At 46.7% G+C, this 14,558-nt stretch overlaps 1 protein-coding gene across 1 annotated transcript in view; it reads left to right on the forward strand.

Annotated features, from left to right (window-relative positions):
• Positions 1 to 14,558, forward strand: part of OXCT1 (3-oxoacid CoA-transferase 1) — a 51,713-nt gene that overhangs the window by 32,590 nt on the left and 4,565 nt on the right. Inside the window, exon 14 of the mRNA XM_072135516.1 lies at positions 14,353 to 14,442. Within this exon, the coding sequence (XP_071991617.1) occupies positions 14,353 to 14,442 (90 nt within the window). The remainder of the gene's footprint in view (positions 1 to 14,352; positions 14,443 to 14,558) is intronic.

Consider the following 14,558-nt stretch of genomic DNA (forward strand, 5'->3'; position numbering starts at 1 on the left):
CTCCATTACGAGGGTTTCAGAGACGGCTCATTACCACGCAAAGCTCAGAACTGCATGAAAGATGAAAAGGTTAATTCACCGCTAAGTGATGCCGACGAGCCGCACAGCGATAGATGATGGAGCCCTCAAAGTAATCCTGCAGCGCAAATTTTTTATTTCTGATGGTAGTCGCCCTGTAACCACCATTTGAATGCTTGGACTTTGCTGCAGCAGGATATTAGGGACTCCCATTAAATAGTATAAGGGGGTTCAGACTGGGCAGAGGTCGGGGCCCGGCAGAGGTCGGGGCCCGGCAGAGGTCGGGGCCCGGCAGAGGTCGGGGCCCGGCAGAGGTCGGGGCCCGGCAGAGGTCGGGGCCCGGCAGAGGTCGGGGCCCGGCAGAGGTCGGGTTCATAGTCAGATCACACAGAGGTTTACATTTGCCGATTGGGAACAGTTTTTACAGTATTTACTCATCAAACCATCTGCAGCTGAAACCGATTTTCTGCAGTGGATGTGCCATAAAACACATGCACCAAAAAGAACATTTAAGGAGCCACGAGGGCCTTTTGCATGGCCCCTACTGGTGAGCTATTTGCACAGGGTACAGTAGGGTCCTAATGAAGTGTTGTTTGTGTGTGTGTGTGTGTTATTTATGGGGTTGTACTACACATCTTGTGTTCCAGACTGTCGCTACATGAGCTGTTAAAATGCAAGATCACTCCCTGCGCCATCACTTCACTCCAAAGAATCATAAACACATCAACCTACAGGGTGAAATGTATAATTATGTGTCATGTTTTATGTATACAGCAGATCTGTACATAATGTAGAACTGTCAGGTGATCTCAAAAGTGCAGGAGTTTACATATACTAGGAAGTAAAGGATTTGTCATGTCTCTGGTGTGGTGTAGTATATAGAGGATGTGTCAGCTCTCCTGTGAGGTGTAGTATATAGAGGATGTGTCAGCTCTCCTGTGAGGTGTAGTATATAGAGGATGTGTCAGCTCTCCTGTGTGGTGTAGTATATAGAGGATGTGTCAGCTCTCCTGTGAGGTGTAGTATATAGAGGATGTGTCAGCTCTCCTGTGTGGTGTAGTATATAGAGGATGTGTCAGCTCTCCTGTGAGGTGTAGTATATAGAGGATGTGTCAGCTCTCCTGTGAGGTGTAGTATATAGAGGATGTGTCAGCTCTCCTGTGTGGTGTAGTATATAGAGGATGTGTCAGCTCTCCTGTGTGGTGTAGTATATAGAGGATGTGTCAGCTCTCCTGTGTGGTGTAGTGTATAGAGGATGTGTATCCTGTGTAGTGTATAGAGGATGTGTCAGCTCTCCTCCTGTGTGGTATAGTATATAGGGGATGTGTCAGCTGTACTCCTGTGTGGTGTAGTATATAGAGGATGTGTCATCTCTCCTCCTGTGTGGTGTAGTATATAGAGAAGGTGTCAGCTATCCTGTGTGGTGTAGTATATAGAGGATGTGTCGGCTCTCCTCCTCCTCCTGTGTGGTGTAGTATATAGAGGATGCGTCGGCCCTCCTCCTCCTCCTGTGTGGTGTAGTATATAGAGGATGTGTCGGCTCTCCTCCTCCTCCTGTGTGGTGTAGTGTATAGAGGATGTGTCAGCTCTCCTGTGTGGTGTAGTATATAGAGGATGTGTCAGCTCTCCTCCTGTGTGGTGTAGTATATAGAGGATGTGTCAGCTCTCCTCCTTCTGTGTGGTGTAGTATATAGAGGATGTGTCGGCTCTCCTCCTCCTCCTCCTGTGTGGTGTAGTATATAGAGGATGTGTCAGCTGTACTCCTGTGTGGTGTAGTGTATAGAGGATGTGTCGGCTCTCCTCCTGTGTGGTGTAGTGTATAGAGGATGTGTCAGCTCTCCTCCTGTGTGGTGTAGTATATAGAGGATGTGTCAGCTCTGCTCCTGTGTGGTGTAGTATATAGAGGATTTGTCAACTCTCCTCCTGTGTGGTGTAGTATATAGAGGATGTGTCAGCTCTCCTCCTGTGTGGTGTAGTATATAGAGGATGTGTCTCCTGTGTGGTGTAGTGTATAGAGGTTGTGTCGGCTCTCCTCCTGTGTGGTGCAGTGTATAGAGGATGTGTCGGCTCTCCTCCTGTGTGGTGTAGTATATAGAGGATTTGTCAACTCTCCTCCTGTGTGGTGTAGTATATAGAGGATGTGTCAGCTCTCCTCCTGTGTGGTGTAGTATATAGAGGATGTGTCAGCTCTCCTCCTGTTTGGTGTAGTATATAGAGGATGTGTCTCCTGTGTGGTGTAGTATATAGAGGATGTGTCAGCTCTCCTCCTGTGTGGTGTAGTATATAGAGGATGTGTCAGCTCTCCTCCTGTGTGGTGTAGTATATAGAGGATGTGTCGGCTCTCCTCCTCCTCCTGTGTGGTGTAGTATATAGAGGATGTGTCTCCTGTGTGGTGTAGTATATAGAGGATGTGTCAGCTCTCCTCCTGTTTGGTGTAGTATATAGAGGATGTGTCTCCTGTGTGGTGTAGTATATAGAGGATGTGTCAGCTCTCCTCCTGTTTGGTGTAGTATATAGAGGATGTGTCTCCTGTGTGGTGTAGTATATAGAGGATGTGTCAGCTCTCCTCCTGTGTGGTGTAGTATATAGAGGATGTGTCAGCTCTCCTCCTGTGTGGTGTAGTATATAGAGGATGTGTCGGCTCTCCTCCTCCTCCTGTGTGGTGTAGTATATAGAGGATTTGTCAACTCTCCTCCTGTGTGGTGTAGTATATAGAGGATGTGTCAGCTCTCCTCCTGTGTGGTGTAGTATATAGAGGATGTGTCAGCTCTCCTCCTGTGTGGTGTAGTATATAGAGGATGTGTCAGCTCTCCTCCTGTGTGGTGTAGTATATAGAGGATGTGTCGGCTCTCCTCCTCCTCCTGTGTGGTGTAGTATATAGAGGATTTGTCAACTCTCCTCCTGTGTGGTGTAGTATATAGAGGATGTGTCAGCTCTCCTCCTGTGTGGTGTAGTATATAGAGGATGTGTCAGCTCTCCTCCTGTTTGGTGTAGTATATAGAGGATGTGTCGGCTCTCCTCCTCCTCCTCCTGTGTGGTGTAGTATATAGAGGATGTGTCAGCTGTACTCCTGTGTGGTGTAGTGTATAGAGGATGTGTCGGCTCTCCTCCTGTGTGGTGTAGTGTATAGAGGATGTGTCAGCTCTCCTCCTGTGTGGTGTAGTATATAGAGGATGTGTCAGCTCTGCTCCTGTGTGGTGTAGTATATAGAGGATTTGTCAACTCTCCTCCTGTGTGGTGTAGTATATAGAGGATGTGTCAGCTCTCCTCCTGTGTGGTGTAGTATATAGAGGATGTGTCAGCTCTCCTCCTGTTTGGTGTAGTATATAGAGGATGTGTCTCCTGTGTGGTGTAGTGTATAGAGGTTGTGTCGGCTCTCCTCCTGTGTGGTGCAGTGTATAGAGGATGTGTCGGCTCTCCTCCTGTGTGGTGTAGTATATAGAGGATTTGTCAACTCTCCTCCTGTGTGGTGTAGTATATAGAGGATGTGTCAGCTCTCCTCCTGTGTGGTGTAGTATATAGAGGATGTGTCAGCTCTCCTCCTGTTTGGTGTAGTATATAGAGGATGTGTCTCCTGTGTGGTGTAGTATATAGAGGATGTGTCAGCTCTCCTCCTGTGTGGTGTAGTATATAGAGGATGTGTCAGCTCTCCTCCTGTGTGGTGTAGTATATAGAGGATGTGTCGGCTCTCCTCCTCCTCCTGTGTGGTGTAGTATATAGAGGATGTGTCTCCTGTGTGGTGTAGTATATAGAGGATGTGTCAGCTCTCCTCCTGTTTGGTGTAGTATATAGAGGATGTGTCTCCTGTGTGGTGTAGTATATAGAGGATGTGTCAGCTCTCCTCCTGTTTGGTGTAGTATATAGAGGATGTGTCTCCTGTGTGGTGTAGTATATAGAGGATGTGTCAGCTCTCCTCCTGTGTGGTGTAGTATATAGAGGATGTGTCAGCTCTCCTCCTGTGTGGTGTAGTATATAGAGGATGTGTCGGCTCTCCTCCTCCTCCTGTGTGGTGTAGTATATAGAGGATTTGTCAACTCTCCTCCTGTGTGGTGTAGTATATAGAGGATGTGTCAGCTCTCCTCCTGTGTGGTGTAGTATATAGAGGATGTGTCAGCTCTCCTCCTGTTTGGTGTAGTATATAGAGGATGTGTCTCCTGTGTGGTGTAGTATATAGAGGATGTGTCAGCTCTCCTCCTGTGTGGTGTAGTATATAGAGGATGTGTCAGCTCTCCTCCTGTGTGGTGTAGTATATAGAGGATGTGTCGGCTCTCCTCCTCCTCCTGTGTGGTGTAGTATATAGAGGATTTGTCAACTCTCCTCCTGTGTGGTGTAGTATATAGAGGATGTGTCAGCTCTCCTCCTGTGTGGTGTAGTATATAGAGGATGTGTCAGCTCTCCTCCTGTTTGGTGTAGTATATAGAGGATGTGTCTCCTGTGTGGTGTAGTATATAGAGGATGTGTCAGCTCTCCTCCTGTGTGGTGTAGTATATAGAGGATGTGTCAGCTCTCCTCCTGTGTGGTGTAGTATATAGAGGATGTGTCGGCTCTCCTCCTCCTCCTGTGTGGTGTAGTATATAGAGGATGTGTCTCCTGTGTGGTGTAGTATATAGAGGATGTGTCAGCTCTCCTCCTGTTTGGTGTAGTATATAGAGGATGTGTCTCCTGTGTGGTGTAGTATATAGAGGATGTGTCAGCTCTCCTCCTGTGTGGTGTAGTATATAGAGGATGTGTCAGCTCTCCTCCTGTTTGGTGTAGTATATAGAGGATGTGTCTCCTGTGTGGTGTAGTATATAGAGGATGTGTCAGCTCTCCTCCTGTGTGGTGTAGTATATAGAGGATGTGTCAGCTCTCCTCCTGTGTGGTGTAGTATATAGAGGATGTGTCGGCTCTCCTCCTCCTCCTGTGTGGTGTAGTATATAGAGGATGTGTCTCCTGTGTGGTGTAGTATATAGAGGATGTGTCAGCTCTCCTCCTGTTTGGTGTAGTATATAGAGGATGTGTCTCCTGTGTGGTGTAGTATATAGAGGATGTGTCAGCTCTCCTCCTGTTTGGTGTAGTATATAGAGGATGTGTCTCCTGTGTGGTGTAGTATATAGAGGATGTGTCAGCTCTCCTCCTGTGTGGTGTAGTATATAGAGGATGTGTCAGCTCTCCTCCTGTGTGGTGTAGTATATAGAGGATGTGTCGGCTCTCCTCCTCCTCCTGTGTGGTGTAGTATATAGAGGATTTGTCAACTCTCCTCCTGTGTGGTGTAGTATATAGAGGATGTGTCAGCTCTCCTCCTGTGTGGTGTAGTATATAGAGGATGTGTCAGCTCTCCTCCTGTTTGGTGTAGTATATAGAGGATGTGTCTCCTGTGTGGTGTAGTATATAGAGGATGTGTCAGCTCTCCTCCTGTGTGGTGTAGTATATAGAGGATGTGTCAGCTCTCCTCCTGTGTGGTGTAGTATATAGAGGATGTGTCGGCTCTCCTCCTCCTCCTGTGTGGTGTAGTATATAGAGGATGTGTCGGCTCTCCTCCTCCTCCTGTGTGGTGTAGTATATAGAGGATGTGTCGGCTCTCCTCCTCCTCCTGTGTGGTGTAGTATATAGAGGATTTGTCAACTCTCCTCCTGTGTGGTGTAGTATATAGAGGATGTGTCAGCTCTCCTCCTGTGTGGTGTAGTATATAGAGGATGTGTCAGCTCTCCTCCTGTTTGGTGTAGTATATAGAGGATGTGTCTCCTGTGTGGTGTAGTATATAGAGGATGTGTCAGCTCTCCTCCTGTGTGGTGTAGTATATAGAGGATGTGTCGGCTCTCCTCCTCCTCCTGTGTGGTGTAGTATATAGAGGATGTGTCGGCTCTCCTCCTCCTCCTGTGTGGTGTAGTATATAGAGGATTTGTCAACTCTCCTCCTGTGTGGTGTAGTATGTAGAGGATGTGTCAGCTCTCCTCCTGTGTGGTGTAGTATATAGAGGATGTGTCAGCTCTCCTGTGTGGTGTAGTATATAGAGGATGTGTCATCTCTCCTCCTGTGTGGTGTAGTATATAGAGAAGGTGTCAGCTATCCTGTGTGGTGTAGTATATAGAGGATGTGTCGGCTCTCCTCCTCCTCCTGTGTGGTGTAGTATATAGAGGATGTGTCAGCTCTCCTCCTGTGTGGTGTAGTATATAGAGGATGTGTTTCCTGTGTGGTGTAGTATATAGAGGATGTGTCGGCTCTCCTCCTCCTCCTGTGTGGTGTAGTATATAGAGGATGCGTCGGCCCTCCTCCTCCTCCTGTGTGGTGTAGTATATAGAGGATGTGTCGGCTCTCCTCCTCCTCCTGTGTGGTGTAGTGTATAGAGGATGTGTCAGCTCTCCTGTGTGGTGTAGTATATAGAGGATGTGTCAGCTCTCCTCCTGTGTGGTGTAGTATATAGAGGATGTGTCAGCTCTCCTCCTTCTGTGTGGTGTAGTATATAGAGGATGTGTCGGCTCTCCTCCTCCTCCTCCTGTGTGGTGTAGTATATAGAGGATGTGTCAGCTGTACTCCTGTGTGGTGTAGTGTATAGAGGATGTGTCGGCTCTCCTCCTGTGTGGTGTAGTGTATAGAGGATGTGTCAGCTCTCCTCCTGTGTGGTGTAGTATATAGAGGATGTGTCAGCTCTGCTCCTGTGTGGTGTAGTATATAGAGGATTTGTCAACTCTCCTCCTGTGTGGTGTAGTATATAGAGGATGTGTCAGCTCTCCTCCTGTGTGGTGTAGTATATAGAGGATGTGTCAGCTCTCCTCCTGTTTGGTGTAGTATATAGAGGATGTGTCTCCTGTGTGGTGTAGTGTATAGAGGTTGTGTCGGCTCTCCTCCTGTGTGGTGCAGTGTATAGAGGATGTGTCGGCTCTCCTCCTGTGTGGTGTAGTATATAGAGGATTTGTCAACTCTCCTCCTGTGTGGTGTAGTATATAGAGGATGTGTCAGCTCTCCTCCTGTGTGGTGTAGTATATAGAGGATGTGTCAGCTCTCCTCCTGTTTGGTGTAGTATATAGAGGATGTGTCTCCTGTGTGGTGTAGTATATAGAGGATGTGTCAGCTCTCCTCCTGTGTGGTGTAGTATATAGAGGATGTGTCAGCTCTCCTCCTGTGTGGTGTAGTATATAGAGGATGTGTCGGCTCTCCTCCTCCTCCTGTGTGGTGTAGTATATAGAGGATGTGTCTCCTGTGTGGTGTAGTATATAGAGGATGTGTCAGCTCTCCTCCTGTTTGGTGTAGTATATAGAGGATGTGTCTCCTGTGTGGTGTAGTATATAGAGGATGTGTCAGCTCTCCTCCTGTTTGGTGTAGTATATAGAGGATGTGTCTCCTGCAGAGGTCGCATTAACGCCTCACCAAGCGTCATAGACGCATTATTGGGCGCTATTACTCCCCAAAATAAAAGCTAAGCGTAAAAATACGCTTGTCAATTATCACCTATTGTGTACTGCACATGGGACCGGACTTGCGGTTGCGGGAGCAGAAAAAGCTGCCGCTGCCGCTCCGCGCGGGGGGGGGAATCATCTGCGGGGCGTGATCCTCGCTGTGCTGCTCTCCCTGTCCGGCATCTTCGGCGGCCTCAACCTGGGGCGTATGGCCTCAGACCCCATGGAGCTGTGGATGGTGCAGTGATGCAGCTCCGAGCAGGAGAGGAGGTACGCGGGCAAGATGGACCGCAGAAGTGTCCGGCCAGGGATGTGCTGGTGGTCGGCGGTGCTGGAGCTGCTCGTGCTCCGGCTCGGCTGCATGCTCTGCAGGGCTTCATCGCTCCACGGGCGGCGAGGGCAGCGAGGTCGTCCTGGGGAATAGTATGGGCACACGTAGTGCACCTTTCCAGCCGGCAGGTGCAGAAGGATAGCGCAGGGAATGTTCTACTTCAGCTACGACTTCAGATTTGTATTCCCGGAGGATAAGATCAACCCCATACTGTGCTGCGGGCCGGACACCGGGAACCCGGTTTGGACGTGTGTATAACTGTACTGATATGTGCATTATGGTTATAGAAATCCACCATACTGTTCAATAAAATATATACACCCACCATACTGTACACTGATATACACCATAGATATACTGTGTACTAATATAGATATACACCCACCATACTGTACACTAATATAGATATACACCTGCCATACTGTGCACTAATATAGATATACACCCACCATACTGTACACTGATATACACCCGCCATACTGTACACTGATATACACCCGCCATACTGTACACTGATATACACCCGCCATACTGTGCACTAATATAGATATACACCCGCCATACTGTACACTGATATACACCCGCCATACTGTGCACTGATATACACCCGCCATACTGTGCACTGATATAGATATAAATTAATTATAAAAGAAAAAAAATTAAAAACTTTTGCCCCACCAACCACCCAAATATAAATTAAATAAAAATTCAGGTGCGCTAGCCCATCTCATCTGGAGGGGAGGGGGGGGCTAGGGAATTTGGTAGATCAGCCCTATTCGCCATATAGGTTGAAATTTCTCAGGAGACGAAAAAAGATTGTTTTCCTTTATTTAATGCACAATTTAAAATTACTAGATTTGTCTCAATTGGCTATATAGTCACAGAAAACTGGGGTTGATGTCGATTTATACAAGAAATCCATCTATTAAAGGAAACCTACCACTTAGAATGGCAGGGGTAAGCTGTAAGTACCGAGCACCAGCTCAGGGTGAGCTGGTGCCGGTACTTACTTTCGGTAGTGTTATAAACCGTGGTATCGCGGTTTTAACCCTTTTTAAACTTTAGAGCAGGAGAGGCTTCGGCGCTGCGCGCAACCATGCGCGTGCGGCATCTCTGCTATTTCCTATGTGCGCACGCACATCGTGCGCACGCAGCGCCAAAGCCTCTCCTGCTCTAAAGTTTAATACCGCGGTTTATAACACTAACGAAAGTAAGTACCGGCACCAGCTCACCCTGAGCTGGTGCTCTGTACTTACAGCTTACCCCTGCCATTCTAACTGGTAGGTTTCCTTAAACACTATATACGCCTAGGAGCTATTAATTTGTATTCCTGAAAATGTCATACTCCTCTTCGGCTAAAAATACTCCTCAAAAATTGTGAGAGGAGTATTATTACCCTTCTGGAAAAATGTTAGTGCGACCTCTGGTCTCCTGTGTGGTGTAGTATATAGAGGATGTGTCAGCTCTCCTCCTGTGTGGTGTAGTATATAGAGGATGTGTCAGCTCTCCTCCTGTGTGGTGTAGTATATAGAGGATGTGTCGGCTCTCCTCCTCCTCCTGTGTGGTGTAGTATATAGAGGATTTGTCAACTCTCCTCCTGTGTGGTGTAGTATATAGAGGATGTGTCAGCTCTCCTCCTGTGTGGTGTAGTATATAGAGGATGTGTCAGCTCTCCTCCTGTTTGGTGTAGTATATAGAGGATGTGTCTCCTGTGTGGTGTAGTATATAGAGGATGTGTCAGCTCTCCTCCTGTGTGGTGTAGTATATAGAGGATGTGTCAGCTCTCCTCCTGTGTGGTGTAGTATATAGAGGATGTGTCGGCTCTCCTCCTCCTCCTGTGTGGTGTAGTATATAGAGGATGTGTCTCCTGTGTGGTGTAGTATATAGAGGATGTGTCAGCTCTCCTCCTGTTTGGTGTAGTATATAGAGGATGTGTCTCCTGTGTGGTGTAGTATATAGAGGATGTGTCAGCTCTCCTCCTGTGTGGTGTAGTATATAGAGGATGTGTCAGCTCTCCTCCTGTTTGGTGTAGTATATAGAGGATGTGTCTCCTGTGTGGTGTAGTATATAGAGGATGTGTCAGCTCTCCTCCTGTGTGGTGTAGTATATAGAGGATGTGTCAGCTCTCCTCCTGTGTGGTGTAGTATATAGAGGATGTGTCGGCTCTCCTCCTCCTCCTGTGTGGTGTAGTATATAGAGGATGTGTCTCCTGTGTGGTGTAGTATATAGAGGATGTGTCAGCTCTCCTCCTGTTTGGTGTAGTATATAGAGGATGTGTCTCCTGTGTGGTGTAGTATATAGAGGATGTGTCAGCTCTCCTCCTGTTTGGTGTAGTATATAGAGGATGTGTCTCCTGTGTGGTGTAGTATATAGAGGATGTGTCAGCTCTCCTCCTGTGTGGTGTAGTATATAGAGGATGTGTCAGCTCTCCTCCTGTGTGGTGTAGTATATAGAGGATGTGTCGGCTCTCCTCCTCCTCCTGTGTGGTGTAGTATATAGAGGATTTGTCAACTCTCCTCCTGTGTGGTGTAGTATATAGAGGATGTGTCAGCTCTCCTCCTGTGTGGTGTAGTATATAGAGGATGTGTCAGCTCTCCTCCTGTTTGGTGTAGTATATAGAGGATGTGTCTCCTGTGTGGTGTAGTATATAGAGGATGTGTCAGCTCTCCTCCTGTGTGGTGTAGTATATAGAGGATGTGTCAGCTCTCCTCCTGTGTGGTGTAGTATATAGAGGATGTGTCGGCTCTCCTCCTCCTCCTGTGTGGTGTAGTATATAGAGGATGTGTCAGCTCTCCTCCTGTTTGGTGTAGTATATAGAGGATGTGTCTCCTGTGTGGTGTAGTATATAGAGGATGTGTCAGCTCTCCTCCTGTTTGGTGTAGTATATAGAGGATGTGTCTCCTGTGTGGTGTAGTATATAGAGGATGTGTCAGCTCTCCTCCTGTGTGGTGTAGTATATAGAGGATGTGTCGGCTCTCCTCCTCCTCCTGTGTGGTGTAGTATATAGAGGATGTGTCGGCTCTCCTCCTCCTCCTGTGTGGTGTAGTATATAGAGGATGTGTCAGCTCTCCTCCTGTGTGGTGTAGTATATAGAGGATTTGTCAACTCTCCTCCTGTGTGGTGTAGTATGTAGAGGATGTGTCAGCTCTCCTGTGTGGTGTAGTATATAGAGGATGTGTCAGCTCTCCTCCTGTGTGGTGTAGTATATAGAGGATGTGTCGGCTCTCCTCCTCCTCCTGTGTGGTGTAGTATATAGAGGATGTGTCGGCTCTCCTCCTCCTCCTGTGTGGTGTAGTATATAGAGGATGTGTCAGCTCTCCTCCTGTGTGGTGTAGTATATAGAGGATTTGTCAACTCTCCTCCTGTGTGGTGTAGTATATAGAGGATGTGTCAGCTCTCCTGTGTGGTGTAGTATATAGAGGATGTGTCAGCTCTCCTCCTGTGTGGTGTAGTATATAGAGGATGTGTCGGCTCTCCTCCTCCTCCTGTGTGGTGTAGTATATAGAGGATGTGTCAGCTGTACTCCTGTGTGGTGTAGTATATAGAGGATGTGTCGGCTCTCCTCCTCCTCCTGTGTGGTGTAGTATATAGAGGATGTGTCAGCTCTCCTCCTGTTTGGTGTAGTATATAGAGGATGTGTCGGCTCTCCTCCTCCTCCTGTGTGGTGTAGTATATAGAGGATGTGTCAGCTCTCCTCCTGTTTGGTGTAGTATATAGAGGATGTGTCGGCTCTCCTCCTGTGTGGTGTGGTATATAGAGAATGTATCGGCTCTCTCTATATAGTATATATTCATGTGTCTATACATATATATATATTGGGTGACTCTGTCCTGTATACTGCTGCTGCTGTTTGGCCTGCAGTGTACGTGGGCCTATCCTGTTGTTGCCATTTACAAGGCTCGGGCTGGTAATATTCGGGCAGTAACAGGAATGACCTTTACCGATCTGTAATATTTATTCCCTGCAATATTTGTAAAACATGGTAATTACAACCACTTCTGGCATCGTGTCTCTGCTGCATCAGGGCAGCTGTAATTACAGACACATCTGTTACCTGCACGAAGGCCAGGCGGAAAATAACCCTCAAATACTGCGCTGTGAGGCAGTGCCCGGAGTGCCCGCACACATCTGTGCTTGATGTGCTGAGAGGAATTAGATAAACACAGTCTTTGTCTTAAAGGAGCAGCGTCTGTACTCCGGTCATGTGAAGTATAACTGCTCTGTAGAAGCAGGTGGGGCCGGGCTGCAGCAGAACGCGCTGCCTCACCTGTGCCGAGCGTGCACGGGAACAACATGCCTGGAGGAGGTGGATAAAATATCCGATTTTTGTCATGATCTCGCACATCAGTTCTAAATACCGGTATTCTTTATTGACCATTACCCAAACTTACAGCGCCTTTTCTACCTTTTGCGACATTTTAGGTTTCACCCAAAAATGACAATGTTATATCTTTACGTTTGAAGAATCAACAAAAGGGACACAACTGTGAAGTGGAATTAAATGTATTATATATTTTAAACTTTTGTAAAAAAAAAAAAATTAAATAAACTGAAAAATGGGGCGTGCACTATTATTTGTCCCCTTTTATGTTCAGGGTGCGGTCACACTTCACGGTTGACGCGTGCGTGTAAAAACACATTGCAACAGCTGAAGAGAGATGTACCTAATTAGACAACTGTTAACACTCACATTCACAAAATGCAAATGTTAACAGTTGTGTTGACACATGTTAACATTGTGTTAACAGACACATGCAGTAACTAAATGGGTAACATATGCTTCAATGTTTTTGTAAACACATATGTTAACAGCTGTTTAATTAGAAGAATCTCTCTCCAGTTGGTGGAATGCGGTTTGAAACGCGCGCATTAGACACGACATGTCACTGCACACTCAGAAAACTCCCTCCACAAGGTCAGTGAGGATCTCCTGTGTTGCGTCACGTTTTTCAACGCGTTTTTTTCCAAAGGCGTCAGCCTTGATCACATGTTGAAGTAACATTGCGTTTCCATTGCTTTTGCAAAAACGCAATGTTACTTCAACATGTGATCAAGGTTGAAGCCTTTGGTGTGCGTCAAAAAAACGTGACGCAGCGCATCGTGTGACTGCCCCCTGAATGATCCAAAGTCGTCCTAAATGACTGATGATGATACATATAATCCACCTGTGTGTAATCCGGTTTCCATATAAATCCCCCTGCTCTCAGGTTCTGCATCATGAGGGACACACCAGGCAGGTCCTGATGTTGTGGTGGAGAAGTCTAAGCCGGATTTGGATACAAAAATATTATACACAAACTTTAAACCTCCCAGTGAGCTGAGTGCAGGCGCCATATTGTAATGGAAGGAGCATCAGATCCTGCAAATCTACCAAGACCCGGCCGCCCCTCTAACCTTCATCTCACACAAGGAGAAGACTGATCAGAGATGCAGCCAAGACGCCCCCGATCGCTCTGGATGATCTGCAGAGATCTACAGCTAAGGGTGATGCCACATATGCCGTTTTGAACCCATTTTTGGTCCTTTTTTAAGCAGTCCGTTAAAAAACCGCATGCATTAAAAAACGCATCCGTTTTTAGAAAACGCATGCGTTTTTTGAAAACGCATCCATTTTTGACAGGTTTTACCAATTATCTTAATTAAAACTGGTCAAAAACGGATGCTTTTTTTTTAACGCATGGGTTTTTTTTTAACGAACTGCTTAAAAACGGACCAAAAGCGGTTTCAAAACGCCATAAGTGGCATCACCCTAAGTTGGGACTCACCGTCCATAGGACAACATCAGTCACTACACAAATCTGTCCTTTATGGAAGAGGCAAGAAGAAGCCATTTCTCACAGATATCCAGAAAAACTCTCCTGGGAGACACCAAACATGTGGAAGAAGGGACTCTGCTCAGATGAAACCAAAATCCAACTTGTTGGCCACAATGCCCAACAGTTCTCGAGATCTATGGGGGTCCCATCACTGAGACCTCCCCCCTTCCATGGTCAGCATGAACCCCATGTGTCACGATACACGCCACCTACGTCACAGAGATTGCACAGAAGTGTCTCTGCCTGCGCCACCCTCATAATCCATTGTGTCTTACATATATTTTAAAGTTATTTTATGTAAATGGAATCATTAGATCAAATCTGTTTGTTCTATTGTTGAGCTATTACATATTGTCATCTGTAGATGCTGTGAGTTGTAGTTCAGCCAAAGTTCTGAGGGTATTGATACGGTAGATGAAGTGCAGCTATTTTCATCGGGTCGCGTCTTTTCGGTATTGCGCCGTGGGTCTTTGTGCGCAGAGTTTGTGATTCCTCCTCTTGTCTCCTGTAGACTCTGCTCTGATGCCGGCGGTTGTCATGGTGCAGGGTCGGCCTCCATCCAGGATTGTGTTGATGTCGGACCTGTAGCCGTAGCGCAGCCCCCGGGCCGCGTTCTTAGAGGGAGTACATAAAGATAAATTGTTTACCGTGTAGGTTGCATTTTCACGGACAACCTTGCTCAATATTGTGGTCAAGTAGCGGCGGCTCCTCGTGCTGGATCTGATTATCTATGTTGATCTTTGTGCTTCCGAAAAAAAATCGGAATATAATAAGTAAATAAATTGGATCTATTTTTATTTTTTCATTCCAGGGCAAGATGGTGAAGGGGATGGGCGGCGCCATGGATCTGGTGTCCAGCACCGATACCAAAGTCGTGGTGACAATGGAACACTCCGCCAAGGTAAGTGTCCTCCAATTCTGGTGTAATATGGCATTAAAGGATGTAGTCTTTTTAATTATTTTTTTCTTCTGCATCTTTTACGCTGCTCAAAAACACAGTGGGAGAGTGTTCTCACA

Source organism: Engystomops pustulosus, chromosome 1, assembly GCF_040894005.1.
Source record: "Engystomops pustulosus chromosome 1, aEngPut4.maternal, whole genome shotgun sequence".
Classification (NCBI taxonomy): domain Eukaryota; kingdom Metazoa; phylum Chordata; class Amphibia; order Anura; family Leptodactylidae; genus Engystomops; species Engystomops pustulosus.